The sequence below is a fragment of the Vipera ursinii genome (assembly GCF_947247035.1).
Source record: "Vipera ursinii genome assembly, chromosome: 3".
NCBI classification, from domain to species: domain Eukaryota; kingdom Metazoa; phylum Chordata; class Lepidosauria; order Squamata; family Viperidae; genus Vipera; species Vipera ursinii.
Window position 1 is genome coordinate 34,502,457 of NC_139516.1, and position 15,307 is coordinate 34,517,763.

The following is a 15,307-nucleotide window of genomic DNA, read 5'->3' on the forward strand; positions in this document are numbered from 1 at the left end:
TAATGCAAGTTTCTGGATTTAAGATTAATATACAAAAACTAAAATATTGTCTAAAATATGACAGTATTACAAAAGGCTGTTTTAGAAGAGCTAACGGGATTTGAAATAGTTAAAAGGGTTAAATACTTGGGGATATATTTGTCAGCCTCAAATATGAAGTTATATAAAAATAATTATGAAAAGTTATGGGGAAAAGTACAAAAAGAATTAGACAGTTGGAAAAAATTACAATTATCTTTACTGGGAAGAATCGCAGCAGTGAAAATGAATGTTTTGCCAAAAAATTTATTTTTATTTCAAATGACACCTATACTCAAAAAGGATTTAAATTTGAAGGAATGGCAAAAAGGAATTAATAAATTTGTCTGGGCAGGGAAAAAGCCACGAGTTAAATTTAAGATAATGCAAGATACGCGTGAAAGAGGTGGTCTTAAAATACCTAATTTCAAATTATATTATGAGGCTGCTGCTTTGTCAGCGATAAGCGACTGGTTTAATTTAACACAAGCGAGATTATTAAATCTTGAGGGTCATGATTTGTTATTTGGTTGGCATGCATATTTATTGTATGATAAGAGGGTGGATAATGTGTTTAAGACACATATTTTAAGGTATGCTCTTGCGAGTTTGGAAAAATTATAGACATAAGTTAAATTATAAGATACCTATTTGGGCAATACCTAAACACGCAATAGAAAATATAAATGTGGTATTTAAACATGATGTGACTACATAAAATGAAATTTTAAGTTTAGAGGAATGTATGGCAATTAAAGCCATATAATATTTTAAAAGAAGAAAAGATTGTACAAACTTGGTTTCAGTATGGGCAATTACAGGCTAGATGGAAAGAGGACCAGAAAACTGGTTTTTCGATGACTGATGAAAACTTGGTAAAGCAAATTAGAGATCAAGGTCAAGCACATATAAAAAGGATATATATTGCATTGATAGAAATTGATTCAGAGACGGAACTTTTTAAAGACTGTATGATAAAGTGGGCTCAGAATTTTCAAGAAGTAATAACAATGGATACTTGGGAAAAGATATGGGTTAGAAATGTAAAATTTACACAGGCCCAAAATTTAAGAGAGAATTTTTATAAAATATTTTATAGGTGGCACTTAGCTCCTAAAAAATTAGCAAGTATGTATCCGAACTGCCAGCCCAAATGTTGGAGGTGTGGTTGTGAGGATGCAACATATTTTCATATACTGTATGGTGGACTTGTAAAAAGGTTAAAGCTTTTTGGATTAAAATTTGGTGGAATATGCAAAAAATATTTAAGAAAATGATAAAGTTCTCTCCGCAATTGTTTTTATTGGGTATTATTACAGATACCACTGTTGTAGATACTAAGTTGATGTTGAATTTAATTACGGCAGCGAGACTTTTAGTAGCGCAATATTGGAAGAAAGAAGAACTGCCGACTATAGAAGAATGGACTTTAAAAGTTTCTAACTTGGCGGAAATGGCAAAGATCTCAGCGTATTTGAAAGACCAATCGCAACAGAGATACATTGTGGAATGGAGCAGATGGATTGATTATATTCAGAATAAATATGGTACTAAAAAGTTTCACTTAGCATTTGAATAAGTAGCGGATTTATATGATGTATAACTTAGTTAGTAGTTATCTTACTAAGAGTTAAAGTGCGATAGAATTTAATATTTTATTGTTGTTTGCATATTTTAGATTATGTTTGTTTGTATTTTTATACCCTGTATTTAGCTCTGGGAAGTGGGGGAGGTGGGAGGGGAGGGAGGAGAGGGTCGGGGGTGGGTGGGGGAGGAGGGGGGTTGTTTGTATTCAAAAATCTATTGTAAAACCTTTTCAATTTAAATATATATATATATCTCTATCCACGGTACTTGGGAAGTACTAAATAAGTGAACAGAAATGCTAAATCCAGTCTAAATTTCTGGTTGACTGTGCGACCAACAATAAAGAATAAAAATGAGAAATAATTACATTATGGAAAGTCATCTCAAAAAGTATTGTTAGTGATTTTACTACTTAAGGTAAGTCTTAGTACTGATTAGTTTAGTAATGAAAACACATTCAAATATATGCTTCCTAACCTTTCTTTTCAATCATATATTGAGAGAATCAAGGCCCATGCTAATTATTTTAAATTTAACACATATTATTCTTATATCCAACACTAAAACCTGAATATATTTTCATAAAATTGTACATAAAAACTGGTCAGTTCAAATAAATCTATTTGATAAATTAACATAAAAAGAATAGCAAGGAGTAATTATATTCTAATTGCATTACTCCCTCCAAAGACAGACAGACTGATTCACAGTGGTAGTTTCTCAACTATGTTCCTCTCTTGAAGAAAATATATCTGATCCTCATGTTATCTGTTTTAAGACAACAAATGAAGAGAAGTTTGTTCATCCAAGACAATATATGATAACTTCATTTTAAATTATTTTCAATTGTTTTTGTTATTGAGAATGAAACTGTATTTAAATTTTCTTTTAGAGCTCTTAAGGAATGCTTTTTTAAAAAAAATATTTTTACAGGGCTTTTCTAAAATGCTTTGCATTCTTTTGGAAGAAAATGAAGTATTAAAACAAACAAAAGAATGGATTAATAAGAATAAGATTTTCTTCTATAAAATTTGGACCTAGGTATGAGAGGTAGTAACAGTAACAGAAGATGAGAGAGAGAGAGAGGGAGAGAGAGAGAGAGAGAGAGAGAGAGAGAGAGAGACAGAGACAGAGAGACAGAGACAGAGAGAGATTTTATAAATTCACTTTTCCCCCTGAAAAGCCTTTGTCCCTTCCTCCAGTCTATTTAAAGTGGTTAGTTTTATATTAATACCATTAAAAATCTTTTTGGTTAGAGGAGCCTTCAGAGAAGCATGGAATATGGGTAAAATCTCTATTAATAAAATGTCTTACTTCTGATCGGAGTCATCATAATTTTTAGTAATTTTCACAAAGCCCTTCTGTTCATTAAATTCTTAATCTTATTTGTTTTAATCTTTGCCATCCACTTAAAGTGTGCTACCCACATTCAGTAACTTCTTGCTACACACTTTAGGGATTATATTGAAGATGCACTTCCATCATGACAGATGCATTCCAAAAGAGGGAGGAGACTGGAAAACTAATGTTAGGAGTATTATGGGCTGCAATCAGGAACATTTCTATATTGTAATTATAAGACTATCGGCAGATGGATAGTTCTAGATTTCCTCTATTTAACACAGGAAAGTGTGTGTTATGATGCAGTTTGTACTTTTGTTTATGGATAAAGAAAGATTTGAGCAAGAGTTGGAATTAGTTTGAACATGATTTAGCCTGAGGAATTTTATTAATTTCAACAATTTTTTTTCTTCCAGAAGCTCCTCTTCAGAGATATGTATGGTTAGCTAAATTCAAGACAATGGAATGAATAATCATGTAACCTACTGCATATTCCCAATTGTTTGAAGTTATCAGCTTCTCCATTTAACAATTAAGTTTCACTTAAGAGTATTTAAAACAGGTCTCTACTAATATAGATTTTATTGCTTTCTATATAATCATGAAGATATAATTGATATATATTTTGCAGCAAATTAGTTAACTGATTCATTTATGTCTGTAAATCTAAGGCACTCTGTAAATACAATAACTAAAAGAAAATGTAATCAATGAAAAGAAGTTTTTGCAATTTTATAATGTAATTCCCTTAAGCGAGTTACATATAAAAACACTTCAGAAGAAAGACTGAGGAAATCTTAAGTTACTCTTAATGTAACTTAAGTGACAAAGATACTGAAAGAGTACTGTGCTTTTATAAATAAGGTGTTTATAGAATGTACAAGATTCCAATTTTAGTTTTGCATTAAAGGAAAGCAAATGTGGCAATTAGCATTTTGCCCGAAACACTGATGCATTTCCACTAATAACCCCAGCAGTCAAAAAATTGAACACAAACTCAAAACAGATATTTCAATCTTGAAAATCCATATAAGGCTGAGGCACATTTTACTTTATGTGTGCCACTCTGTATTTGACACAAACTCTGCTTTATATCTATGTGGAGGAGAAGGTTGTTTTGACTTGTCCCCAGCATTTGAAGAACGCCTGCTCCGATTACATCGCTCCCTCCACGAACTGACTGACTGACTGACTGACTGCCAGCCTGTCCGGGCATAAACGGCAGCAGCCCTCTCCGAGTGGAAAAACAAGGCAGCGCAAGCGACACCCTGTCTCTTGCGCAGGAGCCTACGAAGCTCAGGAAGAGAGAAAAGAAGGTCGACCATTCCCCCCCTCCAAAGCACATAGCCTCGCGGCAGGTGAGGCAGAGACTCACACGAGTCAACCTTCTTTGGCTGAACTCGAAGGACACCCGACGCAAGCTTCTACCGCCCAACAGAGCCAATCCCGAACAGCACCAAGAACACCCGGCATTTACCTTTATAACCAGCCTCTTCGCCCAGGAGGCGCGTTTACGTCCTTTTTTTTTTTGCGCCTGCCGTAAATAAGCCGGCTTGCGTGGTTGCTTAGGAAGGGCGCGCGACTGGAACAGGCAACTAACCGAGCAGGGGGGCGTGCGTGGGACGCCCGGAGATTGGTGCTTTGATGCGCATGGGCAGGAAGCGGCAACCACACGCGTGGGGGGGGGGGTTGGAGAGGGGAGAGCGCGGGCTCTGATTGCTTCCGTCGTTTCGCGTCCGGCTTCTTCCAGGCCCTCCCTCTGAGGGAGGCGGAGCGGTGAGATGAAACAGTTGCAAGAGAACGGGAGGTAGTAGTAAATAAATAGCTCACCCGCAGAAACGGCGGGCTTAGATCCAGTCAGGCGCCACCCTCTGCAGGAAGAGCGCTGCTTTCTCTGCCACTCGGGCCGGAGGAGGACGCTGTCTACGGGCTGCTGGTGGCAGAGGTTAAGTTTATATCATGTTAAGAGGGGTGTTTTTTTTTAAAGTCCAGGATATGTCGGGGGGGAGGTCGAAAGCTCAAGAAAAGTAATCGTTGTAGCTGTTGTTTATTCTGTACTTTTCAAATCACCAGGAGAAGAGAGAGAGAATGTAGTGTAAGCTAAGGTGGTGCCTGAGAGAGGAGACTGGAGAAAATGGGAAAATAGCCTTCTCCAGCCTCTTCCCAGTCTGGCTGAACTACTTGGCTGAAGCAAAGACCCTCCGATTCAGGTGTTCCCGACCGACAGTTGCTAGTGATAATAATAAATTGCCTTTGTCAGCTATTTTGTCTTTCCTATTTTCTTTGGTTAAAAGGAAAGAAAAACAAAGTATGGGCAGGTCCTAAATGTGAAACTACAATGCCTACTTCTCCATTCTACAGTTTCAAGCTTTTGTTAAAAACAGACCTCTAATCATCTTTGTTGCTCTTCTCTGTACCCTTTCTAGAGTCTCAACATCTTTTTTACATTGTGGTGACCAAAACTGGATGCAGTATTCCAGGTGTGGCCTTACCAAGGCATTGTAAAGTGGTATTAGTTCTTCATGTGATCTTGATTCTATCCCTCTGTTAATGCAGCCTAGCACTGTGTTGGCTTTTTTGGCAGCTGCAGCACACTGCTGGCTCATATTTAATTGATTGACCACTAGGACTCTGAGATCCCTCTCACAGTTACTACTATTGAGCAAGGTACCACCTATACTATACCTGTGCATTTGATTTTTCCTGCCTAAATGTAGAACCTTACTTTTTTCACCATTGAATTTCATTTCGTTAGATAGCGCCCAGTGTTCAAGTCTGTCCAGATCCTCCTGTATCTTAAGCCTATCTTCTGGAGTATTGGCTATTCCTGCCAGCTTGGTGTCATCTGCAAATTTGATGAGTTCCCCATCTATCCCCTCATCCAAATCATTGATGAAGATGTTGAAGAGCACTGGGCCCAGAACAGAGCCCTGGGGCACCCCACTACACACTTCCTTCCATGTAGATGCAGTTCCATTGAGGACCACACGCTGAGTATGGCCTGTCAGCCAGCTATGAATCCATCTGGTGGTGATGCTATCTAACCCACATTTTTCTATCTTATCAAGTAGTAGGTTGTGATCTACTTTATCAAATGCCTTACTGAAGTCCAAGTAAATTATATCTACAGCATTCCTCTGGTCCACTAGTTTTGTCACTTGGTCAAAGAATGCAATAAGATTTGTCTTGCATGATCTGTTTTTGACATACCCATGTTGGCTTTTAGTGATAACTTTGCATCAAGGTGTTCGCTGATTTGTTATTTGATTATCTTTTCCAGAATCTTCCCAGGTATTGAGGTCAGGCTGATAGGTCTGTAGTTTCCTGTATCTATTTTTTTTCCCTTTTTTCAATATTGGAACTACATCAGCTCTCTTCCAGTCCTCTGGTAGTTCCCCAGTGCTCCAGGATCTTTGAAAAATATAGTTCAGTGGTTCTGAGATCATGTCTGCCAGTTCCTTGAGAACCTTGGGGTGTAATCCATTAGTCCTGGTGATTTGAACTCATCTAGGCTGGACAGGTGCTCACTTACCATTTTCTTGCCTATCTTAACTTGCATTTCTATTCTGTTTTTTATGGCACTGGTTTTGTTAGGTTGGACTGTTTTTTCCCTTTGTGTAAAGACAGATGCAAAAAAACTGAGTTAAATAGTTCTGCTTTCTCCCTGTTGCTTGTCACCTTCTTGCCACTTTCCCCCACTTATGGACCAATCTTTCCTTAACTTTTTTCTTGTTTTTTACATGTTGAAAGAAACTTTTTTTTATTATTTTTGACTTTGGTCGCAAGCCTTAGTTACTGTATTTTTCGGACCATAAGACGCACTTTTCCCCCCCAAAAGTAAGGGGGAAAATGAGGGTGCGTCTTATGGTCCAAAGGTGATCCGTATGGCCAGCCCCAACCTCTGCAAGTGGAAAGCAAGGGAGATTGCCAGAAGCACGAATCGGCACGTGCTGAGAAACGCTGATCTCGCGCTCCTGCAATCTCCCTCGCTTGGTTTCAGCTTCCCTTGCTACAAGAGAAAGCAGGCTGAAACGGAGCGAGGGAGATTGCCAGGAACGTGATCTCGCACTGCTGCAATCTCCCTCGCTCTGTTTCAGCCTGCTTTCTCTTGTAGCAAGGGAAGCTGAAACCGCGTGAGATCACGTTCCTGGCAATCTCCCTCGCTCTGTTTCAGCTTGCTTTCTGCAAGAGAAAGCCGGGCTGCAGGGCCGCCTCCGTGAGTACTGCTCTAACACAGAGAGGGAAGGAAAAAGAGGGAGGGAAGGAAAGAAGGAATAGACAATGGGAGAGGGAGGGAGAGAGAGAAAGAGAGAGAGAGAGGGAGAGAAAGATAGGGAGAGAGAGAAGGAAAAAGAAATAGGGAGGGAGAGAAAGAGGGAGAGAGAGAGAAGGAGAAAGAAAGGGAGAGAAATAGAGGGGGAGAGAAAGAGGGAGAGGGAGAAAGAGGGAAAGAGAAAAATTAGAAAGAAGGAGAAAGAAAGGGAGGGAAATAGAGGGAGAGAAAGGGAGAAAGAGGGAGGGAAATAGAGGGAGAGAAAGAGGGAGAAATAGAGGGAAAGAGAAAAATGGAGAAAAAGAAGGAGAGGGAGAGAAAGGGAGAGAAAGAAAGAGGGAGGGGGAGAGAGGGAGAGAGAAATTAAATTAGTAACATGGTTGTTAAGTGTATCGGGTTTCCCCACTAACTTTGCTTGTCAGAAGGTTGCAAAAGGCGATCACATGACCCTGGAACAATGTGACCATCATAAATATGAATAAATTGCCAAGCATCCAAATGTAAATCACATGACCCTGGGGATGCTGCAACGGTCATATGCAACGGTCTCTTATTGAGGTTTGGTCCTAGGGCGCAGTTGGGCTTGCTGCTCGCGTACCTTTCGCCTAGTCGCGTAGCAGCAGCCCTGCCTGAGCTTCTCGATATCCTCTCAGGGCTGGTGATTGAGTTTCCTAAACTAATGGTTTTGGGAGACTTCAATCTACCATCCCTGGGAGGAGTATCTGAGTTAGCTCGGGAGTTCATGGCTTCCATGACGGCCATGGACCTGACGCAGGTAATTCATGGACCAACCCATGAGGGAGGCCACACCCTTGACTTGGTTTTCTTATCTGGTCGGTGGTTAGATGATCTTGGTGGGGGCTCCCCAATTGTTATGCCCCTGTCATGGACCGACCATCATCTCCTGCGGCTGGTCTTCCGTTTTGCCACCCCCCACCGTGGGGTTGTTGAGCCAACTAGATGGTTCCGCCCCAGGCGCTTAATGGACCCTGAGAGGTTTCAGGCAGTGCTGGGGGCCCCACCTGCCTCCCCAGCTCACAGCTCGGCGGATGCCTTAGTGGAGGCCTGGGAAAGGACGGCCACGGAGGCACTTGACCGAGTTGTACCCTTGCGGCCCCTGACCCGGCGCAGATCCCAATGGGCTCCATGGTTTTCCGCGGAGCTCCGGGAGATGAAGCGTCGGAGACGGGGCCTAGAGAGCGTTTGGAAGTCCACCCGATCTGAATCCGACCAATTGCGACTAAGAACCCATATTAGGTCTTATCTCGCTGCGATGAGGGTAGCGAGATCTAATTATTTCGCTGCCCTCATCGCGTCCGCAGATAATCGCCCGGCCGCCCTGTTTAGGGTGACCCGCTCCCTCCTCAACCAGGAGGTCAGTGAGGATCCCTTGCAGGGGCGTGCCGAGGAATTTAGTCAACATCTGTCGGACAAAATCGCTCGGATTCGGACCGGTTTGGACTCCGACTGGGCAGTATCGGATGATCAGGACACGAGTGATCTTGTCGATGTCATCTGGGAGGAGTTCGATCCTGTGACTCCGGAGGAAGTGGACAGGATCATGGGGAGGCTGAGCTCCACCACATGTTTATTGGACCCGTGCCCTTCCTGGCTGGTTTATGCAGCCCGGGAGGGGACACGAAGCTGGTTCCAGGCGGTTATAGCTGCTTCTTTGAGTGAGGGCAGTTTTCCCGCCGCCTTGAAGGAGGCGGTGGTGAGACCTCTCCTCAAGAAGCCTACCTTGGATCCGGCTGTTTTGAATAACTTTCGTCCGGTCTCCAACCTTCGCTTCCTTGCGAAGGTTGTTGAGAGTGTGGTGGCACATCAGCTCCCTCTGGTCCTGGATGAAGCGGATTATCTAGACCCGTACCAATCGGGCTTCAGGCCTGGGTACAGCACGGAGACGGCATTGGTCGCGCTGGTGAATGATCTCTGGAGGGCTCGGGACAGAGGATACTCCTCTGTTCTAGTCCTATTAGACCTCTCAGCGGCTTTCGATACCATCGACCATGGTATCTTGCTGCGGCGTCTCAGGGGATTGGGAGTGGGAGGCACGGTTCTTCAGTGGTTCTCCTCCTATCTCCTGGGACGTTCGCAGTCGGTGTTGACGGGGGGGCAGAGGTCGACCGCGAGGCCTCTCGCTTGTGGAGTCCCTCAGGGGTCGGTCCTCTCGCCCCTCCTGTTCAACATCTACATGAAGCCGCTGGGTGAGATCATTCGTGGTTTTGGAGTTGGGTATCATCAGTATGCTGATGATACCCAACTTTTCATTTCGACCCCAAACCACCCCAGTGATGCCCTCGACGTGATGTCCCGGTGCCTGGAGGCGGTCCGGGTCTGGATGGGGAGGAACAGGCTTCGTCTCAACCCCGACAAGACGGAGTGGCTGTGCGTACCGGCATCCCGGGATATTCAGGATATCCCACCCCTCATTATGGGGGGTGAGTCATTACCTCCTGTAGATAGGGCTCGCAACTTGGGAGTCCTCCTAGACTCACAGCTCTCTTTAGAAGACCATATTGTAGCTGTAACTAGGGGGGCGTTCGCCCAGGTTCGCCTGGTGCGCCAGTTGCGGCCCTATCTAGACCGGGATGCCTTGCGCACGGTCACTCATGCGCTCGTGACCTCTCGTCTTGATTACTGCAACGCTCTCTACATGGGGCTACCCTTGAAGACCACTCGGAGGCTCCAGCTGGCACAGAATGCAGCCGCGAGAGTTGTGTCGGGGGTCTCCCGATACTCCCGTGTTACACCTTTGCTCCGCGAGCTGCATTGGTTGCCAGTTGTCTTCCGGGTGAGGTTCAAGGTGTTGGTAATGACCTACAAAGCCCTCCATGGCATGGGTCCAGAATACCTTGGGGAGCACCTGCAGCCGGCGTCAACTTCCCTCCGCCCAGTACGCTCCCACAGAGAGGGCCTCCTCAGGGTGCCGCCGGTCAAAGAATGCCGACTGGTGGCCCCCAGGGGGAGAGCGTTCTCTGTGGGTGCACCGGACTTATGGAACCATCTTCCGGTAGAGCTCCGGATGGCGCCCGACCTCCGCTCCTTCCGGCGCGACCTTAAAACCCATCTCTTTAAGGAAGCGGGCCTGGCCTGATGGGATGGGGTGGGTTTGTTATTATGACTTTAATTTTAAATTTGTACTATTTGTACTATGGGCATTGTTTAATCATGTTTTAATAATTTTAACTTTTGTATTTGTCTTTTACGTATTGCCCTGTTAACCGCCCTGAGTCTCTTGAGAGAAGGGCGGTATATAAATTAAATAAATAAATAAATAAATAAATAAGTGTGAAAAATGGTCATAAGTCGCTTTTTTCAGTGCCATCGTAACTTTGAACAGTCACTAAGTAAATCGTAAGTCGAGGACTACCTGTACTTTATCATTTTTTTTTCCTTTTTTGGGGGGTGTCAAGTTTTTGACACCTTGCTGGGTGACTGGTGGTACTCGGACATTGCCTTGTCCTAAAAGTGGTACAATGGATGAAAAGATTGAAAAGCCCTGTTTTAGTATACTGATACTATTTGGTTCAGAATATTTCTTTTCTTGTTTTCCTGCTCTAAAAACTGGGTGCGTCTTATGGTCAGGTGCGTCTTATGGTCCGAAAAATACAGTAAATAGTTCTGCTTTCTCCCTGTTGCTTGTCACCTTGCCACTTTCCCCCACTAATGGACCAATCATTTCCTTAACTTTTTTCTTGTTTCTTATATGTTGAAAGAAGCTTTTTTTGTTATTTTTAATTTTGGTCGCAAGCCTTAGTTCATTTGGAGCCTTAGCTTCCCTCACTTCATCTTTGCAGGCACGGGCTATTTGCTGATATTCTGCCTTAGTTATGTGCCCCTCTTTCCACTTCTTATACTTGTCCTTTTTATCTTTCAGTTTATCAGAGAGTTCTTTATGCAGCCATGCTGGTTTCTTTTTATTTCTTGTTATTTTTCTTCTTTGTTGATATTGTGCTAGACTGGGCCTTTATTATCTCACTTTTCAAAATTTCCCAAGCTTCTTGAGTTGTTTTCCCCTTTAGGATTCTCATCCATGGAATCCTTCCCAAGCTCTCTCTAAGTTTATTGAAATTAGCTCTTTTAAAGTCCAAGACTCTAGTTTGGCTGTATTCTATTGCTTGTGCTTCCATAATGTTGAATTCCAATATTGCATGATCACTTCCCCCCAAGGTTCCTGTGGCTTCAACACTTTCTATCATTTCATCTCTGTTAGTGAGAATTAAATCCAATATGGCTAATCCCCTAGTTCCCTTCTCTACTTTTTGGGAGAGAAAGTTGTCTGTTAGGTTTGTCAGAAATCTGTTAGATCTTCCACTTGGTGCAGAATTTGTCTCCCAGTTGATATCAGGGTAATTAAAGTCCCCCATTACTATTGTGATGCGCTTCCTACATACCTTAGTTAACTGACTAGCAAAAAGTTCATCTATTTCCTCTGCTTGGTTGGGCGGCCTATAGTATACACCTATGGCAATGTCATTTTTTACCCCTTTTATATTGACCCAAATACATTCAAGTTTACAGTTTTCATCATTGTTGTGCTCTATTTCTGTAGAGATAAAGTTATTTCTTATATAGAGAGCAACTCCACCTCCTCTTTTGTTTAGTCTGTTTCTTTTAAATAATTTAAATCCCTCTAGCTGGGTGTTCCATTTGTGGGTTTCATCCCACCATGTTTCCGTAATGGCAACAATATCGTATCCGCCCTCATTTACCTGAATTTCTAGTTCACCCTGCTTACTGTTCATACTCTGCACATTGGTGTACCGACATTTGAGTCCTTTATGACTGACCCTGTGTTTACTTGCTACATAACTTGTGTGGTGCCTGAGTTCCCCTATTTTCTTAGTTTGCCGGGGACAGTGATGTTCTGTATCAATTAACTCACTGTCCCCATTGTTTAGTTTAAATATTCCTCCAGAAAAGCTGTGAATTTATTCAACAATTCAGTTTTCTTTCTTCTACTAATCTGTTCATATTATCTCATCTCAGTGGGCAGATATCAAAAAATGTCTTACTATTACCAATGCTAGAGTTAGAATATTGATTATGTAAAGTTATTCTACTTTGTTGGTTGCAATTCCAGTGGCACATTGTTGTGCAACAAAATAAAATACATAGACAACAATACTTGTTTTGCTCCAGAATTACCTTGTGTGTGTGTGTGTGTGTGTGTCTGTCTGTCTGTCTGTCTGTCTGTCTGTCAGTCATGGTTACAATTTATTACGGAGACTTTTATATTGTCTCTATTGTTGAATCAATGTGGCTTATAAAGCAAGCATTACATTAAAATATAACAATGGAAACATGTATAGAACATATTATAACAATCCATAATAGGCAATGCCCTTCATTTTCTATTGTTGTCCTGCCCTTTGGAACATTATCCCCCGCAGAGATCAGATTAGTTCTGAACCTATCAGATTTTCATAAGGCCTTAAAAACTTTGTTTTGCCATTGTATGCAGGGACCTCGATGTGTGACAGAACTGTACCATGGTTATGTTAATTATTGTTGATAATGGATTTTGGAATTACATGGCTATGAATTGTGTTCTGTTTTTAAATATGGTTCTATATTTTATGTTATATTGATTTTTATATTATTTCTTTTAATTGCTGTGAGCTATCCAGAGTCATATATTTGAAATGGATAGCTATATAAATTGAAATAATAAATAAATCCTTGGTACATCCTTCACTCATTCTACAGCTTCCAAATATTCTTTGAAAAAGGTGAAACTTAGCAAGCCTTTTAATTAACAAAAGTGAGAATGCTTATTTTATTTCAGAGATAAATTATTCTTCAAAAAGGCAATTCCCACATTTAGAGATTGCCTCTGAGCTCTCATGGAAGATGAAAACTCTTAGCATATGCTCCCTGCAAGTACCATTGGGGGAATTTCTATTTGAAGTAAGCAATCTTAGAGATAATCAAGTCATGTAGACTTTATAGCCTATTCATTTTAGTTTTAGGTATCAGTTTAAAAACTGAGAGACTTGAGTTCTAGTCCCACTGTAGGCATGAAGCCGTCTGGGTGCCCTTATGTTTCTCTTGACAAAAATGCCAAGTCCAGTCTAAATATCTGGCTGATATAATAGGCGTCTGGGTGCAATTCCAAAAGAACTGGAACTTTGGTATTGACAAAATCTATCAGTCAATTGCAAAAAGCTTCTTTATTTGGAATAGTTTACATCCTGGACAGTACCTTTCACAATATCAAACAATATCTGCCTATCCCAGGTCTTTGGGAAAGACTTAATGGGGGAACAAAAATGTGAAATGCAGTCTAAACATCTGGGTGACTGTGCAATGAACCATCATATTAAAAAACTTTGCAGGATAATTGGAAATGAATCAGCATTGCATTGAACTCCTACAGTGCTGGTGTTATGTGACATATCAGATTATTTTCTTTAGATACATTTTGCATTACCTCCAGTTTCTAGATGGTCTTTAAAGGCAGACCTATGGAATTGGAATGGAAGATGATAGAAGAGGCATAAATGTGGTTGTTTGTACTTTCTATTACAAAATATAAAGTTTATATATTAAAGGCCAAACTGTGCAGTATTGGGTTCCACTTATTTTTAGACTAAAGGGTTATCAACATTCTTATTTGATTTTTCATTCCTCCACTTCCTATTTTTAAGAACATTCACACATGCTCCAAATAGTTTGTTCACTTTATCATGGGTTTTATACAACAGTTTTCTTTGTTTGAGCTAGAGTTAGAACATACCGTAACTTAAAAAAGGAAGCTGAAAATACTGTTTCTAATGAAGTCCTGATTCAATAATTTACTGAAAAGATTGGACTGGAAATATTTTCAAATACAGAGCAGAAGGATATTATTATAATGAATTGGAAAAAATTGGATGATATAGAAGTGTTGTTATAAATACAATTTATTTGCTTTCAAGTCAAGAAGAAAGAAAAAAGGGTTGATTGTTTGTTTGTTTGTTTATTTCAGTATTTAAATCTGTGGATCATTTTGAAATGTGGTGGTTTCAACAAGGACTGAGTTTCTTGCCTTCTGCCCTGGTTATTTGCTTGAGTTCTGCTTTTGTGTTTTCATATGTTGTTGGAGTTTTCTTACACCATGTCGACCCTCTGGTACCCTATATCAGGTCAGTATGCTTTGCATTTTTGCACTGTAACTAATGTTACATCAATGAAATGTTTCTTACTCTCCTGTTTTTTGCCCTAAAAGTTTTAAAAAATGAAGTTAGGTTACCTATATCAAAATGGATAGAATTTGTTTCATAATATATTCAAAAGATAGTTAGACATGCACTTATAGCAATAGCACTTATACCACTTCATAGTGCTTTACAGCGCTCTCTAAGCGGTTTACAGAGCCAACATATTGCCCCCAATAATCTGGGTCCTCATTTTACCGACCTTGGAAGGATGGAAGGCTGAGTCAACTTTGAGCCAGTCAGAATCAAACTGCTGGCAGTCAGCAGAATTAGCCTGCAATACTGTATTCTAATCACAGCACCACTACAACTACATGTCTTCACATATGTAATTTATATACACATACTGAAGTGATTCTTTCCTTTGCTCTTTTAATTAGATTTGCAAAAGGTTATCCTTGAAATTGAGGTGGCAGAAAACAAATGTATTTCCATCCTTATTTGCTTACTTTAAATATATTTTTCATTCATATAATGTTTTCCAAAATAGCTTGTCTGTTAAAAAATATCAGACCAAATATATATTGGGAGAAACAAGGATAAGTGTCTTAGAAATTTCCTTTGAATGCTCCTTGAACTGAATTGGAATGAAGAAAGTACAGGAATACACTGGTAGTTTTGTATCCCATTCATTGTGGAACTTTACAATACAGGTAATTCTCAACAACCAGAGTTGAAGTTATAATGGACTCCACCAAAGGTACTTATGAGTCAGTTTTGATGGCTGCTCCTCCATAGTCACATGACTGCATTTCAGGCACTTGATAACCGGTCCACATTTATTTATTTATTATATATTATTTGGATTTATATACCGCCCTTTCCCGAAGGACTCAGGGGTGGTTTACAGGATATTTAAAAGAAAAATCAGTACAAAAGTTAAAAA

General features: G+C 40.7%; 2 protein-coding genes across 11 annotated transcripts in view; one reads left to right on the forward strand and one right to left on the reverse strand.

The window, feature by feature from the left end:
- The window catches only part of CEPT1 (choline/ethanolamine phosphotransferase 1), a 65,209-nt gene extending 60,634 nt beyond the window's left edge, over positions 1-4,575 (reverse strand). For both annotated transcript variants that reach the window (XM_083358259.1, XM_083358258.1), the window contains exon 1: positions 4,424-4,575. The gene's annotated coding sequence lies outside the window, so the exon portion shown is untranslated. The remainder of the gene's footprint in view (positions 1-4,423) is intronic.
- Positions 4,175-15,307, forward strand: part of DRAM2 (DNA damage regulated autophagy modulator 2) — a 25,710-nt gene continuing 14,577 nt past the window's right edge. For 2 of the 9 annotated variants that reach the window (XM_083358260.1, XM_083358268.1), the window contains exons 1-2: positions 4,779-5,613; positions 14,193-14,349. In XM_083358260.1, coding sequence (XP_083214386.1) covers positions 14,219-14,349 — 131 coding nt within the window. In that variant the 5' untranslated portion in view covers positions 4,779-5,613; positions 14,193-14,218. Of the gene's footprint in view, positions 4,305-4,642; positions 4,723-4,778; positions 5,614-13,010; positions 13,133-14,192; positions 14,350-15,307 lie in introns of those variants that run through there. The other 7 variants (XM_083358262.1, XM_083358263.1, XM_083358264.1 and 4 more) reach the window with 7 other exon arrangements.